This window comes from Phocoena phocoena, chromosome 21, assembly GCF_963924675.1.
Source record: "Phocoena phocoena chromosome 21, mPhoPho1.1, whole genome shotgun sequence".
Lineage (NCBI taxonomy): Eukaryota > Metazoa > Chordata > Mammalia > Artiodactyla > Phocoenidae > Phocoena > Phocoena phocoena.
Genome location: NC_089239.1, coordinates 6,373,764 through 6,387,945, shown reverse-complemented (window position 1 = coordinate 6,387,945; position 14,182 = coordinate 6,373,764). Strand labels below are relative to the sequence as shown.

Genomic DNA, 14,182 nt, shown 5'->3' with positions numbered 1-14,182 from the left:
CACTGACACCAAATCTGTTAAAAAAACAAAATTCAGTTGAGTACATTGAAAGATCAGATTGGCTTCTTTCCATGATCCATGCATTGGGCAGCATCCCATGGAGCCAATAGGAGGGAGCTCCCCAGAGCTGCACAAAGTGAAAGGCTTTTATGGACGGAAGGGGCAGGAAAGGGGAACTAGCGAAGAGCGGATTGTTTCAGGCAAGGTCACCTCCCTTTGGGAGGCAGCAGGGGGCTATGAGGTGTTTACCTCTCTAGGGCTGCCCAGGGAATTCCAGACTGTCTGATTAAGATCACATTCCTGGGAGGGACTGACCCTGCAGTCAGGTTAGGTATTAAGTCTCGGTTTGGTGCCGTGCGCTTAGCTCACGTGACTCCATTTGGGGCTTATTGTCTCTTTTTTTAACCGGAAGTACACCAAAAAGAGAGAGCATCCCCCAAAGAAAAATGTCACAATTATTCTTTTGCATCCCCCTCATGAAGTGCACCTTTTACATCCTGGCCCAACTTTGTATGTCTTTGAGGAGGCTCCTGTGTATCAGTAGGGATCCCTGGGAAAATCTCCCTTTTTCACGGCATCTTTGCTGCTGGTACGAGGATGTCACACTTTGGTCACCAGTCACTTACATTAGACCCACGGGCTGCCCACTGGGTCTTCCTCTCCTCTCCTTTCCACCTGTGGCGTGTCATCCAAGCTCATTGCTTCTTGTATTAATCTCTGGCAGGTCTGGATTCTCTGAGTATGGGCCTCCTGGGTTAAAACTTCCTTGTAACTGATGGGGGAAGAGAATCTTTTATTGGTACCTCTTTCAGATTCGAAAATTCATCTGTAATCAGCCTAAAGCATTGTTGCCCGAGTGGAGCTTGACTGTACCTGGGGAAGAGGAGGGGGAGAGATGGGTGCAAACGCACGGGGTTAATTTCTCATGTAACTTCAAGGAAGTCATGATCTTCTCAAGTCCTTCCTTACTAAGCCCAGATCAAGAGCCCCTGCTCTAGAGGTTGGAAATGTAGCCAACTTGTCCTGCTTTTTTTTTTAAGCCGGAATAATACCTTCCTCATGAGACTGTGGGGCAAGGGGGCGGGGACTAAGATGAGATAATGCTTGCAAAGCGCTCATAATGGTGTTGACACATAGTATGCAGTTATAACTGCTCACGTCTCTGCTGGGTTTGGGTGATCTTACTGGTTTCCACGAGTTCCTTAGGTAATAACAGTGTGAGCTTTGGGTTGCCACTGTTTTCCTCAGCCTGTCTGTTCGCCTTTTAATTTGAAGGCAGACGTTCAGGAGCTTTCGTCTTCTTATGGTGGATTGTTTCAGGCAAGGTCACCTCCCTTTGGGAGGCAGCAGGGGGCTATGAGGTGTTTACCTCCCTAGGGCTGCCCTGGGAATTCCAGACTGTCTGGTTCAAAATCTGCGATCTTTATTTGGTGTGTGATTTCGTGAATTACTCCAAAGTTTGGACAGTCATCCTTCTGACAGAGCTTTGACAGATTCTGTTGCTTCTAGATTGTTTTCTCCCCATGGTTTGACTTGTATTATTTAGCCATCTAATCCATCTGGAATTTATGTTGGTATATGCTCTGAGGTAAGTGTTGAATTTGAGCTTTTTCCCATTGCCAACCAATTATTCTTCAACCATTTATTAAGTAATCTTCCCTTCCCCACTGTATTGTAACCTCTTCTCTATCATATAACAACTTCCTATATCTTACAGGGTTTTTTTCTGGGCTTTCTGTTCTGTTTCACAGAACAAGGATATGCCTATTTTTGCATAAATGTGTCTTAATATCTTGCACAACTAATCCCCTTCTTGACATTTTTTAAAAGAATCTAAAGTATGCTTACCAGTTTATTTTTCCAGATAAATTTTTGAAAACTATTGAGAAATCCTCAGAAAAATCCCCTAAGAATTTTGATGGAAATCGCATTACACCTAGAAATTAATTGAGCAGGACTGCCGTCTCTACAATATTTAATTTTACCAACTTGGAACATTGTTATGTCTTCCTATCCAGCTAGTCATTTAGCTTATATTTATTAGCAGTGTGTTAATATTTGGCACTTTTACAAATTTTAACACCCACAGAAAGGACAGGTTTCCCCTCTCCCTGCTTTGTACTATAACAGAGATGTAAAAGAATATATTTTCCTTGAATTTTCACACACATGTAGTTTCAGAACCAAATTATGGCAGTTAAACTTTTAGCATAAAAAGATAAAAGCTGGAAGTAACAGTAGGCTGCATATCATGCCATGGAATTTGCTTCTTAGTTTCTGATCTTTTTCTTTTCTTTTTATTTTTTTTTTTTGCTGTACGCGGGGCTCTCACTCTTGTGGCCTCTCCCGTTGCGGAACACAGGCACCACCGGACGCACAAGCTCAGCGGCCATGGCTCACGGGCCCAGCCGCTCCGCGGCATGTGGGATCTTCCCGGACCGGGGCACGAACCCGTGTCCCCTGCATCGGCAGGCAGACTCTCAACCACTGCGCCACCAGGGAAGCCCTGATCTTTTTCTTTTAGAAACACAAGAAGATTTTTGGTCACAAACACACAAGGTCCTGTGATGAAATTTCCCCCATGTGCCCAGAGTGAGGATTTCAGTGGAGTGGGTTTCCCAGTTCCTTTGGAAATCTTCTTGCGGTTTTATTCTTTCTTCTGAGAGGATACCTCTCTCCACATCCTCCTACCAGTGACTCCCTGCTGCCCTTTCCAAGTGCCCTCCCAATCTGTACCTTCTCACTACTTGGTGACAGTGTTTTGTAAATGAAAATGGGGACAAGTCTTTATGTGGACGCTGGGTAGAATATTTGATATCAGGATGATCTCAGAAAATCTGGGCCATGTGATCAGTGTTCTTCCCGTCCAGCAGATGGGGAGGTTGATTGGGGGGGATTTATTTTATTTTGGACCGGCACCGGTCCACAGCCCAGGGGTTGGGGACCCCTGACCTAGGTGGAATGACATACTTTCTGAGGAAGTCAAACTTTGTTTTTGTGATACAGAACAAAATAGATGAGAGAGAGGATCTGACGAGAGCTGTTTACCAGAGCAAAATCTGGAGCAGGTCTCCTAGGTGGGGAGCTTGGCCAACTCTTTAATGGATGCAGTCTGAATCCCTTTTAATCTTCTTGGAGCTCTGAAAGAGTTTTAGCCATGGACATAAATCCAACTTTTCTGTTTTAAAAAAATGAGAAAGGAGGTTCTCTTCAGGATGTAATTTTCAGCGTAAACGCATACTACAAATTCCCTGATTTGGGCGTGTTTGGGTGGTGGAGGGAAGATTGTGATTCTCTAGGTGATGATAGCCTCCAGGTAAAGGATAACATCGGATCTTGCAAGGTTAAGACTGTAACCTGAACTTACTTGAATACCTCAGATGCCACTGTTGGCAGTGGCAGCTCTTCACTGGTGGAGTGAGGTATTCCTAGTTGTGACTTTGCAGCCCGTGCAAGGTAAGCAGGAAGCCAGGACTGCAGCAGCAGGAAGAAATTGAGAGGGCCGTCCAGCTGATGGAACCACAAGCTACCAAGGGGCTCCAAGGGCTTTCTGCTTTCTTCCGATTTGATACAAAGCAAAGGAAGGGTACTGAAAGGTAGGAGACTAGGGTTCCATATTCAGTTCTGTGGCGCAGTTTCAGGCAGGTGGCTGCCCTTTCTGCTTCAGTTACGTCATCAGCAAATTGAGAGTGAGAAAACCTGCCCCACTACCAGAGAATGATTGTAGAGATCAGATGAAACTTTATTATGTAAGATACTCTTATCATTGCATCTTAGAGACCTTCATCACTTAAATATTCGAGTAGAAAAAGGTTAAGGATTGAGGGTGTTTAGCTCAGTGATGGGGCTGATGGAGGGAGCACACGCCCAGAGTGCCCCACCATGTCTTGGAAGCTCAGTCCGTGGACAGGGTGGCTCTCAAAAAGCAGGGTGGGGAGGGGACATGGTCTGTCCAGGTTCCACTGAGGCACCTAAACCTAGTTGCCATTGGCCGTTTCAAGTCGGTATGGGCCCATGCTTTTTCTCAGCCCTTCAGAGATGCCCTGCCACTTTGGTGACATCATCAATCTGACATTTCATGTTAATTGAATTAGGTGTATCTTATGCTCACCGAATTCATCAATTGTTAGGAAATACAGATGAGTTGATGGGTCTGCCTGCCTGACCTTTCTGTTTTCTCAGCGGTGACTTTATCTCTGTGATTCCCTAGTGCCACCCTGGTCCCACCCTCCTCCTCTCCGGAACATCATCTGGTATACACCTGGCGGTCAGAAATTCACCGACTGTCTCATTTCACTGGCTGTCGGAAATGGTTTTCTTCACAACAGCAGTTTTCTCTTCCTTCTGTTGTAAATTGTGCTTGGATTGCTCACAGCTCCAATTCTTCTTCTTTATTCATTTATTTATTTAAATTAAAAAAAAATTTTTTTGGCCGCACTACGCGGCTTGTGGGATTTTAGTTCCCGGACCAGGGACGGAGTGAAAGATAAGGATGCTAATTCCAGTTCTGCTTCTTTACCCTCTGGAGGAGAAGCCGTCTGCCTTCTTCAGGCGGCTTGGGGCAGGGAAAACAGCACTTTCAGGCGTCTCCCATTCTTCACTCCTTCCATCCCAGCCCGCAGGTTGTTACCAGAATGATCTTTCTAAATGGAGGTGTTTCTTACTGGCTCCAAAGCGTGATAACTCCCCTCGGCCCATCCAGGGTCCATGGGCCACGCAGGCACACAAAGTGGCTTTTGTTTGTCCTGCGCCGCGATGGCCTCCACAAGGTTTAAAACAGTTGAAATTAGTAAGAACACGAACGCTTAGGGACTTCCCTGGCGGTCCAGTGGTTAGGATTCTGCGCTTCCACTGCAGGGGACACGGGTTCGATTCCTGGTCGGGGAACTAAGATTCCTCATGCCACATGGCCAAACAAACAAACATGGAAGCTTGGAAGATGTCTTATAAAAGCCAGGATTTGGGTTTCTCTTGGGAGATTGTTAGATGGGCACCAGGAACTGGGTCGGATCGCCCCTTAGCCTCCTCAGGGTTCTCCAGCTGCCACCCAGGCCTCGTCGCTCCCTCACACTATCTAGGTAGGGACTTGTGTTTGCTCCCCCTACTGCAAGATCCAGTTCAATCTGAGTTAGGATCTACTCCTTAGCAGTAGAAGGATCCTTCCCGGTCAGGCCCCACCCTGCCTCCGCCCTCCCCTCCTGCCACATTCCCCCAGACATTCTCACAGTAGCTGCGCCACTAAATGGATAGTTGTTTGCCTGTGTGAATTTGCTTACTCATATATTTTATCTTATTTTATTTTATTTTACTTTTTACCAAAGAGACCCATTTCACAGACCCCTCTGGAGCATCCATTAGCGGCAAAGTATGTGCCTGGCCTGGCCACCTGTGTGGAGCGTTTCAGGGAGTTTCATTTTAGATTTTCATGGTGTTTCATTTTAGATTTTCATGGTGTATTGATCCAAAGCTTCTGTGAAGGCCAAGGAGCAGAGGAAGGAAGAGAACGGATGGGCCGTTCCTGTGCTTACGGTCACTTCCAAAACAAAGACATTCCATTTGCAGACATTCTGCTCCTTGAGGCTAAGGGCTTGGCAGCAAAATGATGGTTTTCCTTGGTTGTCAAACATTGCCCAGTCTTTACCAGAGTTACAGGAAAATTGACATATCAGCCTCATTATTTGTTCTAGACAATAAAAATAATTCAGGCTATAGAGTAATTACTTACTTTATTGCTGTTCACGTTAAGTCCAGGAGTTTGCAGAGATTTTCAGAAATCTGGGCATTTACCTCTCTAATTTCAAGAAATTGCTCTGTAGTCTGGGCTTTGTCTTGCTGGGGCCATCACTCATCTGGTTTCTGTGCTATGCTGGTTCGAAATCTTGATTTCTCCAGAAGAGTCAGTCTTTAGGAATTTATATCACCCTAGCCAAACTTAGAAGGTCTGTTGTAAACTGGAATATTCATTTTCTGCACATTTACACAACACCCTACCGAGTGTGTGTCCCTGTCCTGATTTCTGGGGAAACAAAAATAAATCATAAATATGACGTGGTCCTTGCCGTTTAAAAGCTTATGATCCAGAAGTGGGAGAGACATGTGAACAAATATGTTATATGTAGTGCGCTAAGTGTAGGGTGACCTTATGTCCTGGGATGTCCTGGTTTATGCCTGTTGTCCTGGTGTAGCTATTAATGGTACCCTATTTCAAAACTACCTAAGGGCCACAGTCAAAGTCTCTCTGAATGTTCGGGGTATAGAGATGGTAGAAAGCAGGGAGACATCAGTCTGTTTTCCCAGGGTAGACACCTGCGCTGGGTGAGGAAGGAAGTTTGGGCAGTCAAGGCCTGGGGGCTTGACATGTGGGTGGAGGCCAGGGCGGTGGGGGGGCGGTGGGAGGGGTGGGGAAGAGGGTGCAAAACTCTGCAGGCAAAAGGGAGATTGTTCCTGACGCAGCAGTTAGTTGGCTCAAGCTGGTCGTTGTTTCCCAAATTTATCCTGTGGAAGAAATTCCCCAGGACACTTGGTCAAAATACAGATTTCCAGAATCTGCTGGCAATTTGGATTTGGACTTTTAAAGAGGGGCCCAGATGATTCTTGGACATATTAAAGTTCAGAACCAATTCTGTAGAGATTATGGCTATGACTACAAAGGGTCGGAGAAGAGGGGAGCAGGAATAGCAAGACTAGAGCGCAAGTCACAGATCAGCCAGGCAAGGGTGACCCCAGCCGAGACGACCCTCTAGAGGTAGAACCAATTGGACACATTTAGAGTAGATCTATATGAAAACTAGGGAGTGTGGGAATTAGGTCAGTCACAGTGGGGATGCAGAGGAGGGAAAAGTTTCGAGAACCGCTCAGGAGGAAGAATGAACAGGACCTACTATATGCCAGCTACAGATTTACACGGGCAACAAAACACGTGTCAGATCCAGGAACTTGGGGGGAACCTTATAATCTGAAGGTTTGTGTGGTGAGCCATAAACCGAAAAATATGACCAGTTGGATAGTATTGTGGCGTATTTCATGCAGACCTGATAAAAAAAAAAAAACGACTCCTGCTTATTTCTCATCTTTGTAGTCTCCAGTACGGTCAAGACAGTTGTATTCATCTCTGGGAAGGAGCTGGATGACTTCTAAAGCATCCAGACACCCCAGCCCTCTAGTCTAGAGTGCAGGCGAACCCCCATCCGTCTGTTATGGTGAGACTACCTGCCACGCCTGATCTTGCGTTATTTTTGCTTTTGTTTTTGTTATCAAATGTGTAAGACAGTCATGATTCATCAACAGTTTGCTGCGCCAACCCCTTTCAGTGGAGACGTCCGTGTGGCAGTTTCAGCCTGACTTTGTTCTAAATTCTGGAGCTGCTGTCTCTGTGGGAACCCGCAACTCTGGAAATTACAGTAGTACAAGAAACGCCTTATCCAGGCAAGGAGATCACGAAGCATGGTTGTTTGAGGCAGATTCGCTTGGTGCCTTGGTGATTCTGAGAGGCGCAATCCCTAAGTAGAATCCCTTGATGGAAAATGAAGAAAATCAGAGGAGAGCTCTGCTACTTCCCTGCCTCTCCCTTCAAACACAGAGGGTTTTTATTTTGAAGGTTGAAATCATTAGGCCTGTTGGCAGACTTCGGAAGCAGCAAACGGAGTCAGAGACCAAACACTTAGAAGTTATGCCTCAAAAAGGAGAATGGGAAACGGATCAAGCTCTAATTTCACAGGGTAATTTAGCACCCTTTACCCAAGACCTGGCCACGGCACTTCCCCCAGTGAGGACTGAGGAGCCACAAAGCGTCTAAAATCCCAGCCCTTGGCTACTCTTGCAGCGTTGCTGAGGGATCTGAAGGTTGAAGGTGAACAGGCTGAAATCTTCCACGCCGTCCTATTAGGGAGGGGAAAACACAGTCAACAGCGGCCTCAGAGTTTTTTATAATAAGGGGCTGAACTTCTCTGCGATCCAGTATCACTAACGCCATTAAGTCGCAGTAGCAAGATGAGAAAATAAAAATAAAAAGGGAAGGAGGCACAGTCCAGCGTGCACGTACACGGAAAACGGATCTTCCCGGCTCGCGACGCCGGGGGAGCCGTTGGGGGCGCCCGGGTCCTCGGCCAGCGGCCAAGGTCTTAGCAGAGAAGCCCCTTCCCGCAGGGAGGGCGCGACCACTGTGGCGCGAAGCCGGGGGGATCCGGCGGGCGCGCGCGCTTCAAAGTGCCGCCGCCGCGGGCGCCCCCGCCCGCGGGCGCGAGTAGTACGGTCCGAGGGGGCGGCTCCTGGGGCGCGGCTCCGCCGCAGCTGATGCGCGCCCAGCCGGCCGGGAGGCGGGAGCCGGGAGACGGGAGCCGAGCCGCAGGGACCCGGAGCAGCTGAGCCGCCGTGCAGCCAAGGCCGAGCCGCCGGGCGTCGCGGACCCGGGCCCCGAGGAGGCCCCAGGAGAGGCATCTCCCCCGCGGGAGTCGCCGGGTGCGGGGGCGCCGTGGCCGCACGTTCAGGAAGGAGGACGCGGAGGAAGCGGCGCTGCCAGCCGGAGGAGAGGAAGCGCTCCACCCGGGCCCCCGACGGCGCTCGTTTAACCACATCCGCGCCTCCGCTGGAAACGCGTCCGGGCGCCTGTCACCGGTTCCCTCCATTTTGAAAGGGAAAAAGGGCTCTCCCCTTTCCCATCCTCCTAGGAGCCGGAGCCGGAGGAGCCGCGCTCATGGCGTTCAGCCCCTGGCAGATCCTGTCCCCAGTGCAGTGGGCGAAATGGACGTGGTCCGCGGTGCGCGGCGGGGTCGCCGGAGAGGACGAGGCCGGAGGGCCCGAGGGCGACCCCGAGGAGGAGGACTCGCAAGCCGAGACCAAATCCTTGAGTTTCAGGCAAGTACACGCGTTCCTGCCAAAATGCAAACGCGCTGCTATCCATCCATCCATCTGCGGCTCAGTCTGTGTGCGTGTGTGTGGTCGCCACCCGCGTAACCGTGTTCATGGCAATGCTGCGTCCCTGCCTGTAACCGGGTCCCCGCTGTGCCTTCGAAGGTTCAGGATGTTCTGTCCTACCGGGTATTTTCTTCCCCCCGTTTCAGTATGATCTTTCTGAACCTAACCCAGAATCTGCAGTCTCTCTGCATCCCCGTCTGCCTCGGTCACTTTCTCTAAGCTTCGAGCCCCCAGCCCCCCGCCCCTACACACACACACACACACACACAGTCGTGGGTCACACCCGGTGGAACTTGGGGCCTTCCCTGTGGGGAAGAAGTCGCTCCCAGGCCCTCCTGGGGGTTCCCCTGTGTCCCGAAAATGCAGCCTTAGTAAAGAAGGTCGCGTGATGACAGGTTCTTGGCAGCTGGTGAGAAATGGTGGTGTCTGCTGAGCTGTCACCCGTGTGATTGCGGAAGGCAGGTGACAGCATCCCCGGCCTCTGGCTGGGTGAGTTCCAGACAGGTAGAGGCCTACCAAAGAAAAAGACATCATGGCGAATAGTGGCTTAATTTTTTTTAGAACGAGAGGGCAATTTAATTTTTAAACCTCCAGGAAAGGGCTCTTGTGAGAAAAGGAGTCTGTTGAAAGGGCTTTTTTGGGGTATCAGAGGGAAGGATGACCTCAAAAAAAAATGGTGCTGGAAAAAGTCTCCTGAGGATGGAGGAGATTTCAGGGAGACAGGAGGCCAGACAGAAGCCCGAGGAGGGCGCGGCAGCAGCTCCCACAGGCCAGCCCATGCTGAGGACGCGCAGGTTGTAAAATTAGGCAAAAATACTGGACTTTGCGGATATGTAGACTATAAAGGGTGTCGGAAATACCGTTGAAAGTGGTAATTCCTCATTTTTCCCCCTTGGCAGCTCGGATTCTGAAGGTAATTTTGAGACCCCTGAAGCCGAAACGCCCATCAGATCACCTTGCAAGGAATCCTGTGATTCACACCTAGGACTGGCAGGCCCTGGGGCCAAAACCCAAGGTAAAGAAAGACTTTCCTTTTTGGCCTTATTTTGTTTAAAGGTTTGAAAATGTAAATGAGGGAAGGAAAAGTGTTAATTTAGGGCCATTTGAAAAGGTTGGGATTATCTCCTTACTAAGCCGGAGCTGTTTGAAAGCTCCTGGCTCATTTGAAATGGTTTCCTTGTTTATTTATTTATTTATTTTTATGAATGTCGTGGTCAGAGGCTTTCTTCTCTAAGTAGACTGTACATTTGCTGTATGAGATGATCATTATCAGAACATTCCTGCTGGGCCCTTCCCCTCGGCCCCTAAACAACAAAACTGTGTGTGGTGATGCCGTGATGGAGGTATGTTTAGCTTTGGCTTCACACATTTCTCAGGCCAACTCACTTTCTATAGGGTGTGGCTGGAGACAAGAATTATAGGTAAGAGTTGACTTTTTTAGATGAGGAGGACTCTTAAGAGGCTGTTTCAAAGTTGTTTACTGCTCCCTCTTCCACCAGGGATGGTAGTGAGCCCCTGAGTCCACCCGAGATGGGAGATTCTCTCCCGGCCCCTCAGAGCCCAGCCTGGAGCCTGCCCTTCATCTGCAGAAGCTGTTGCTGTTACGCTTCATTAGTAGAAACCCTTTTTGTCACACAGCCGGTTTTAAGTAAAATTTCACCTGTCCTGATCGAATGCATTTAGCTATCCAGTAAACAGAGTGGGCTGGGATTCAGCAGTGAAACAGTCCCTGTCTCCTCCGCAAGCCAGCGTTACAGAGGGAGACGGGCCTCTTAGAGGTTAAGCAAAACGTATATGTCAGCTTGTCCTAAGGATTTTGGAGAAAAATAAAGCAGAGGAAGGGGGAGCAGAGCGGGGGCGAGTAGGAGGTGCTGAAGGCCGTTGGGGGGTGGGGGAGCCCAAATGATCAGGGGACTTGAGCAGAGCCCTGAGGGAGGATTGAGGGGAACAGCTGTGCAGGTTCCCGAGAAGTCTTCCAGCAGAGGATGGCACCTGCGAAGGTCTGAGACAGCAGCAGCCTGCGCGTGGGCCGGCGCGTGGTGGCAGGGTGGCAGCATGTTCGAGGACCAAGGAGGAGGCCAGGGTGGCTGCAGCGACCTGCGGGGCAGGGAGCTCTGGGAGCCACAGTCACCCGGGTCGGGGGAGGCCTGGGTCACCTCGTAACGAGGCATTGATTTTCCTCCTGAGTGAGACAGGAAGGGGCTGCCTTTCAAAACTGCCACAAACAAAGGGGGCGGCTTGAAGCAACAGAAATTGATTCTCTCACAGCTCTGGAGGGCAGAAGTCCGAAATCAAGGTGTTGGCAGGGCCACGCTCCCTCCAAAGGCTCTAGGCAAGGATTCTTCCTCGTTTCTTCTGGCTTCTGGTGGTTGCCAGCAGTTCTCGGTGTTCCTTGGCCTGTGGCAGCAAAACTTCCCTCTCTGCCTCCTTCATTCCATGGCCAGCTCCTCCCTGTGTGTCTCTGTGTCTTCCATGTGGCTTACTTATAAGGACACCAGTCATTGGGTTTAGGGGCCACCCTAATCCAGGTTGACCTCCTCTTAACTGGATTACTGCAAAGAGACCACAGTGGAGCCCTGAGCCACGTGGGTTTGAACTGTGCGGGTCCACTCACACAGATTTTTTTCAGTAAGTATGTTCTAGAGTACTACACGATCCACGGTTGGTTGAATCTGAGGGTGCAGCACCGCTGATGGGGGGGGTTTTCAACGGTGCTGGGTGGTCGGGGGTCGGAACCCCTAACCGCCACGTTGTTCAAGGCTCAGCTGTACCTCCAGATGAGGCCACATTCCAAGGTGTGGGGAGTTAGGGCTTGAGCTTGTCTTTTGGAGGAGTACAGTCCAGCCCACAGCAGAGGGCTTTGAGCAGAGGGATGGTGCCTTGACTCCTTTTTCAGAGGCTGGCGGGCTGCTGCCTGGAGATGGGCGTCTAGGAGGGATGTCCTTTTCACATGCTTTTTCTATTCCAGTGTCTGTCACTGTCACCTGCAGTGACAAAGTAGAGCCAGCTTTCAGTTGTCCAGTTAGCTAGTTTTTGACCTGATCACGAATTTATTCTCCCAACAGTGATTCTGTTTTCTTGTTTAGCAGCTTCCTCACGGGTCGCCACGGGAGGTCAGGTTCCCTGTGCTGGACTTCGTGACGGAGCTGGAATTACTGGGGAAATGATATCAGCTTTTTGTGATGTGGTTTTGCTTTAATGGTGAGCTCCATACCGTGCTGCCCTGCTGAGAACTCCCCCGACTGTCCCCGGGCTGCTTTTTACCATGGGTTCAGGCAGAGACCGTGTGGGAACAGGCAAGTTTGCGTGTGGGAGGACTTGTGTGTGGCACTTCGCTGTGTAGCCATCTCAGTGACAGAGATGCCGCTTCATAGCTTCCCATTTTCTTCTCTGAGGATTGGCAGATCAGAATGGAGATTTGAAAGCCTGAGGGAACTATTCTGTGGCCTTCCCCTCAAATTCACATAAAGCTCACAAGACACGTTAAGTAGCTGTTTGAAAGCCTCTTTGAATTGCTCAGCCTGGGCCGCCCCCTTCCTCACCATCCTGTCAGCTGGTAGTCTGATTCATCCTGACAGATTTTTTGCTAATTGAATGGAGGCCAGTATGGCCCAGGCCCCCAGAACCACACAGACCCAATTGTTTGGTCCTTCCTGTGCCACTGACTCATTTTTACAAGTTTTGGTAACTTGTAGCTCATACTCTCTTTTTCACTCTTTCTAGAAGTTTTCCTTTCGTGTCTTTTGTTTGCTTGTTTGTTTCTGGCCACACCATGCGGCTTGCAGGATCTTAGTTCCCCAACCAGGGATTGAACCCGTGACCCCTGCAGTGGAAGCGCAGAGTCCTAACTACTGGAGCCCCAGGGAATTCCTGAAGTTTTCCTTTTAGAGAGTTATGAACCAAGAAAGCTCAGTGGAGTAGATCACGATTGCGGACCATGAATATGGCAGGGGTACATCCTAGGAAACAGCCACTACATATTATGAAATCTTTCAATTTAGGGTCTCTAGATAACAGCGTGATTCCTCATCAGCCTGGCAGTATCCTGCCTTCTAGGGTTTCTTCTCCCCAGCACCCAGTCCTTGTCCAGAGCCCTGTTGATGGCCTTGTCATGCATACACAGTAAGTGTAAAAATACAGCCAAAGCACAAGGCTGACCAGGAAAGAGATCAGTGGACAAAAGTTTCTGGAGTCTAATGTTTAAGTCTAATTTCTGGGCCTGGATGGTTCTCTTTCTCCAAAAATTGTTGATTATTTGGCTCCTGATAAGATTAGTCTTTCATGTTTCTGTGGTTCAGGACATGGGGCAACAGCAGGTATAGATCATGTAAGACTCTGTCTTCTCTGGGGATGATCTATGAGTTGTTAGCTGGTCAGGGTTGGAATTAACATATGTAGAAGATCCTGGCTTCCTGGTGTAGAAGGGCCCTCAAATGTGTGGCTGCATCCCATGTACTGTACCCATGGGCTCCATCCCAACCTCCATCTAATTCTTTGAACTTGGGGAAACATCTACATCTATTTTGAACTAATTTTCTTTTTATTGGAAGCTTTTTAGGGACCTAAAGTGTCTGAACTCGATACAGACGTGTCTTATTGTACTGCACTTCCCAGATACAACATTTTTTACAGGTCGAAGGTTTGTGGCAACCCCTGCATTGTCAGATGATGTTTAGCATTTTTTAGTAATAAAGTGCTTTTTACTTAAAGTATATATATTGTCTTTTTAGACATACTGCTATTGCATACTTAATTACAGTATAGTGTAAACATAACTTTTTTTATGCACTGGGAAAACAACAACAGAATGCATGTGACTCACTTATATGCAATACTTGCTTTATTTCAGGGGTCTGGACCCAAACCCGCAATATCCCTGAGATGGGCCTGTAATAACTCTTCTTAAGGCAGGATTGTATGCCATACTAGGAATTAGACAGTGGATGAGGTTGTACGGTTTTTTTAAGCCACAGATAGAAGCCGGTTTCAGACTAACTGTTAAAATAAAACTGTAGGCCAAGAAGTTTCTTGAATGTACCAGAATGGTGGCTGTAGTGCTTGGGCTGATAGCTCTGTGTTTGCTATCTGTCTGCCTTCCTCCGCAAAGGGTGTTTAAATTGCTGGTGTTAACTCTTCTTTCTCTTTGCTGGGAGATGTATCAGTAAGGAGACATCACCTAGGAAGGGACTTTTGAAAGGCACAATCTCAAGTTCATCTGTTTTTTGTTGTTTGGGTTTTTTTGGTGCGAATGGACTGTGGTTTTGTCCAG

The 14,182-nt window shown here is 48.7% G+C and overlaps 1 protein-coding gene across 10 annotated transcripts in view; it reads left to right on the top strand.

Moving 5' to 3' along the window:
• Positions 1–14,182, top strand: part of TACC1 (transforming acidic coiled-coil containing protein 1) — a 90,032-nt gene that overhangs the window by 27,121 nt on the left and 48,729 nt on the right. For 3 of the 10 annotated variants that reach the window (XM_065900059.1, XM_065900057.1, XM_065900058.1), the window contains exon 1: positions 8,693–8,853. The exons of 1 other annotated variant lie outside the window; for it this stretch is intronic. In XM_065900059.1, the coding sequence (XP_065756131.1) occupies positions 8,693–8,853 (161 nt within the window). Of the gene's footprint in view, positions 1–8,671; positions 8,854–9,812; positions 9,929–14,182 lie in introns of those variants that run through there. 6 more of the 10 variants (XM_065900055.1, XM_065900052.1, XM_065900049.1 and 3 more) reach the window with 3 other exon arrangements.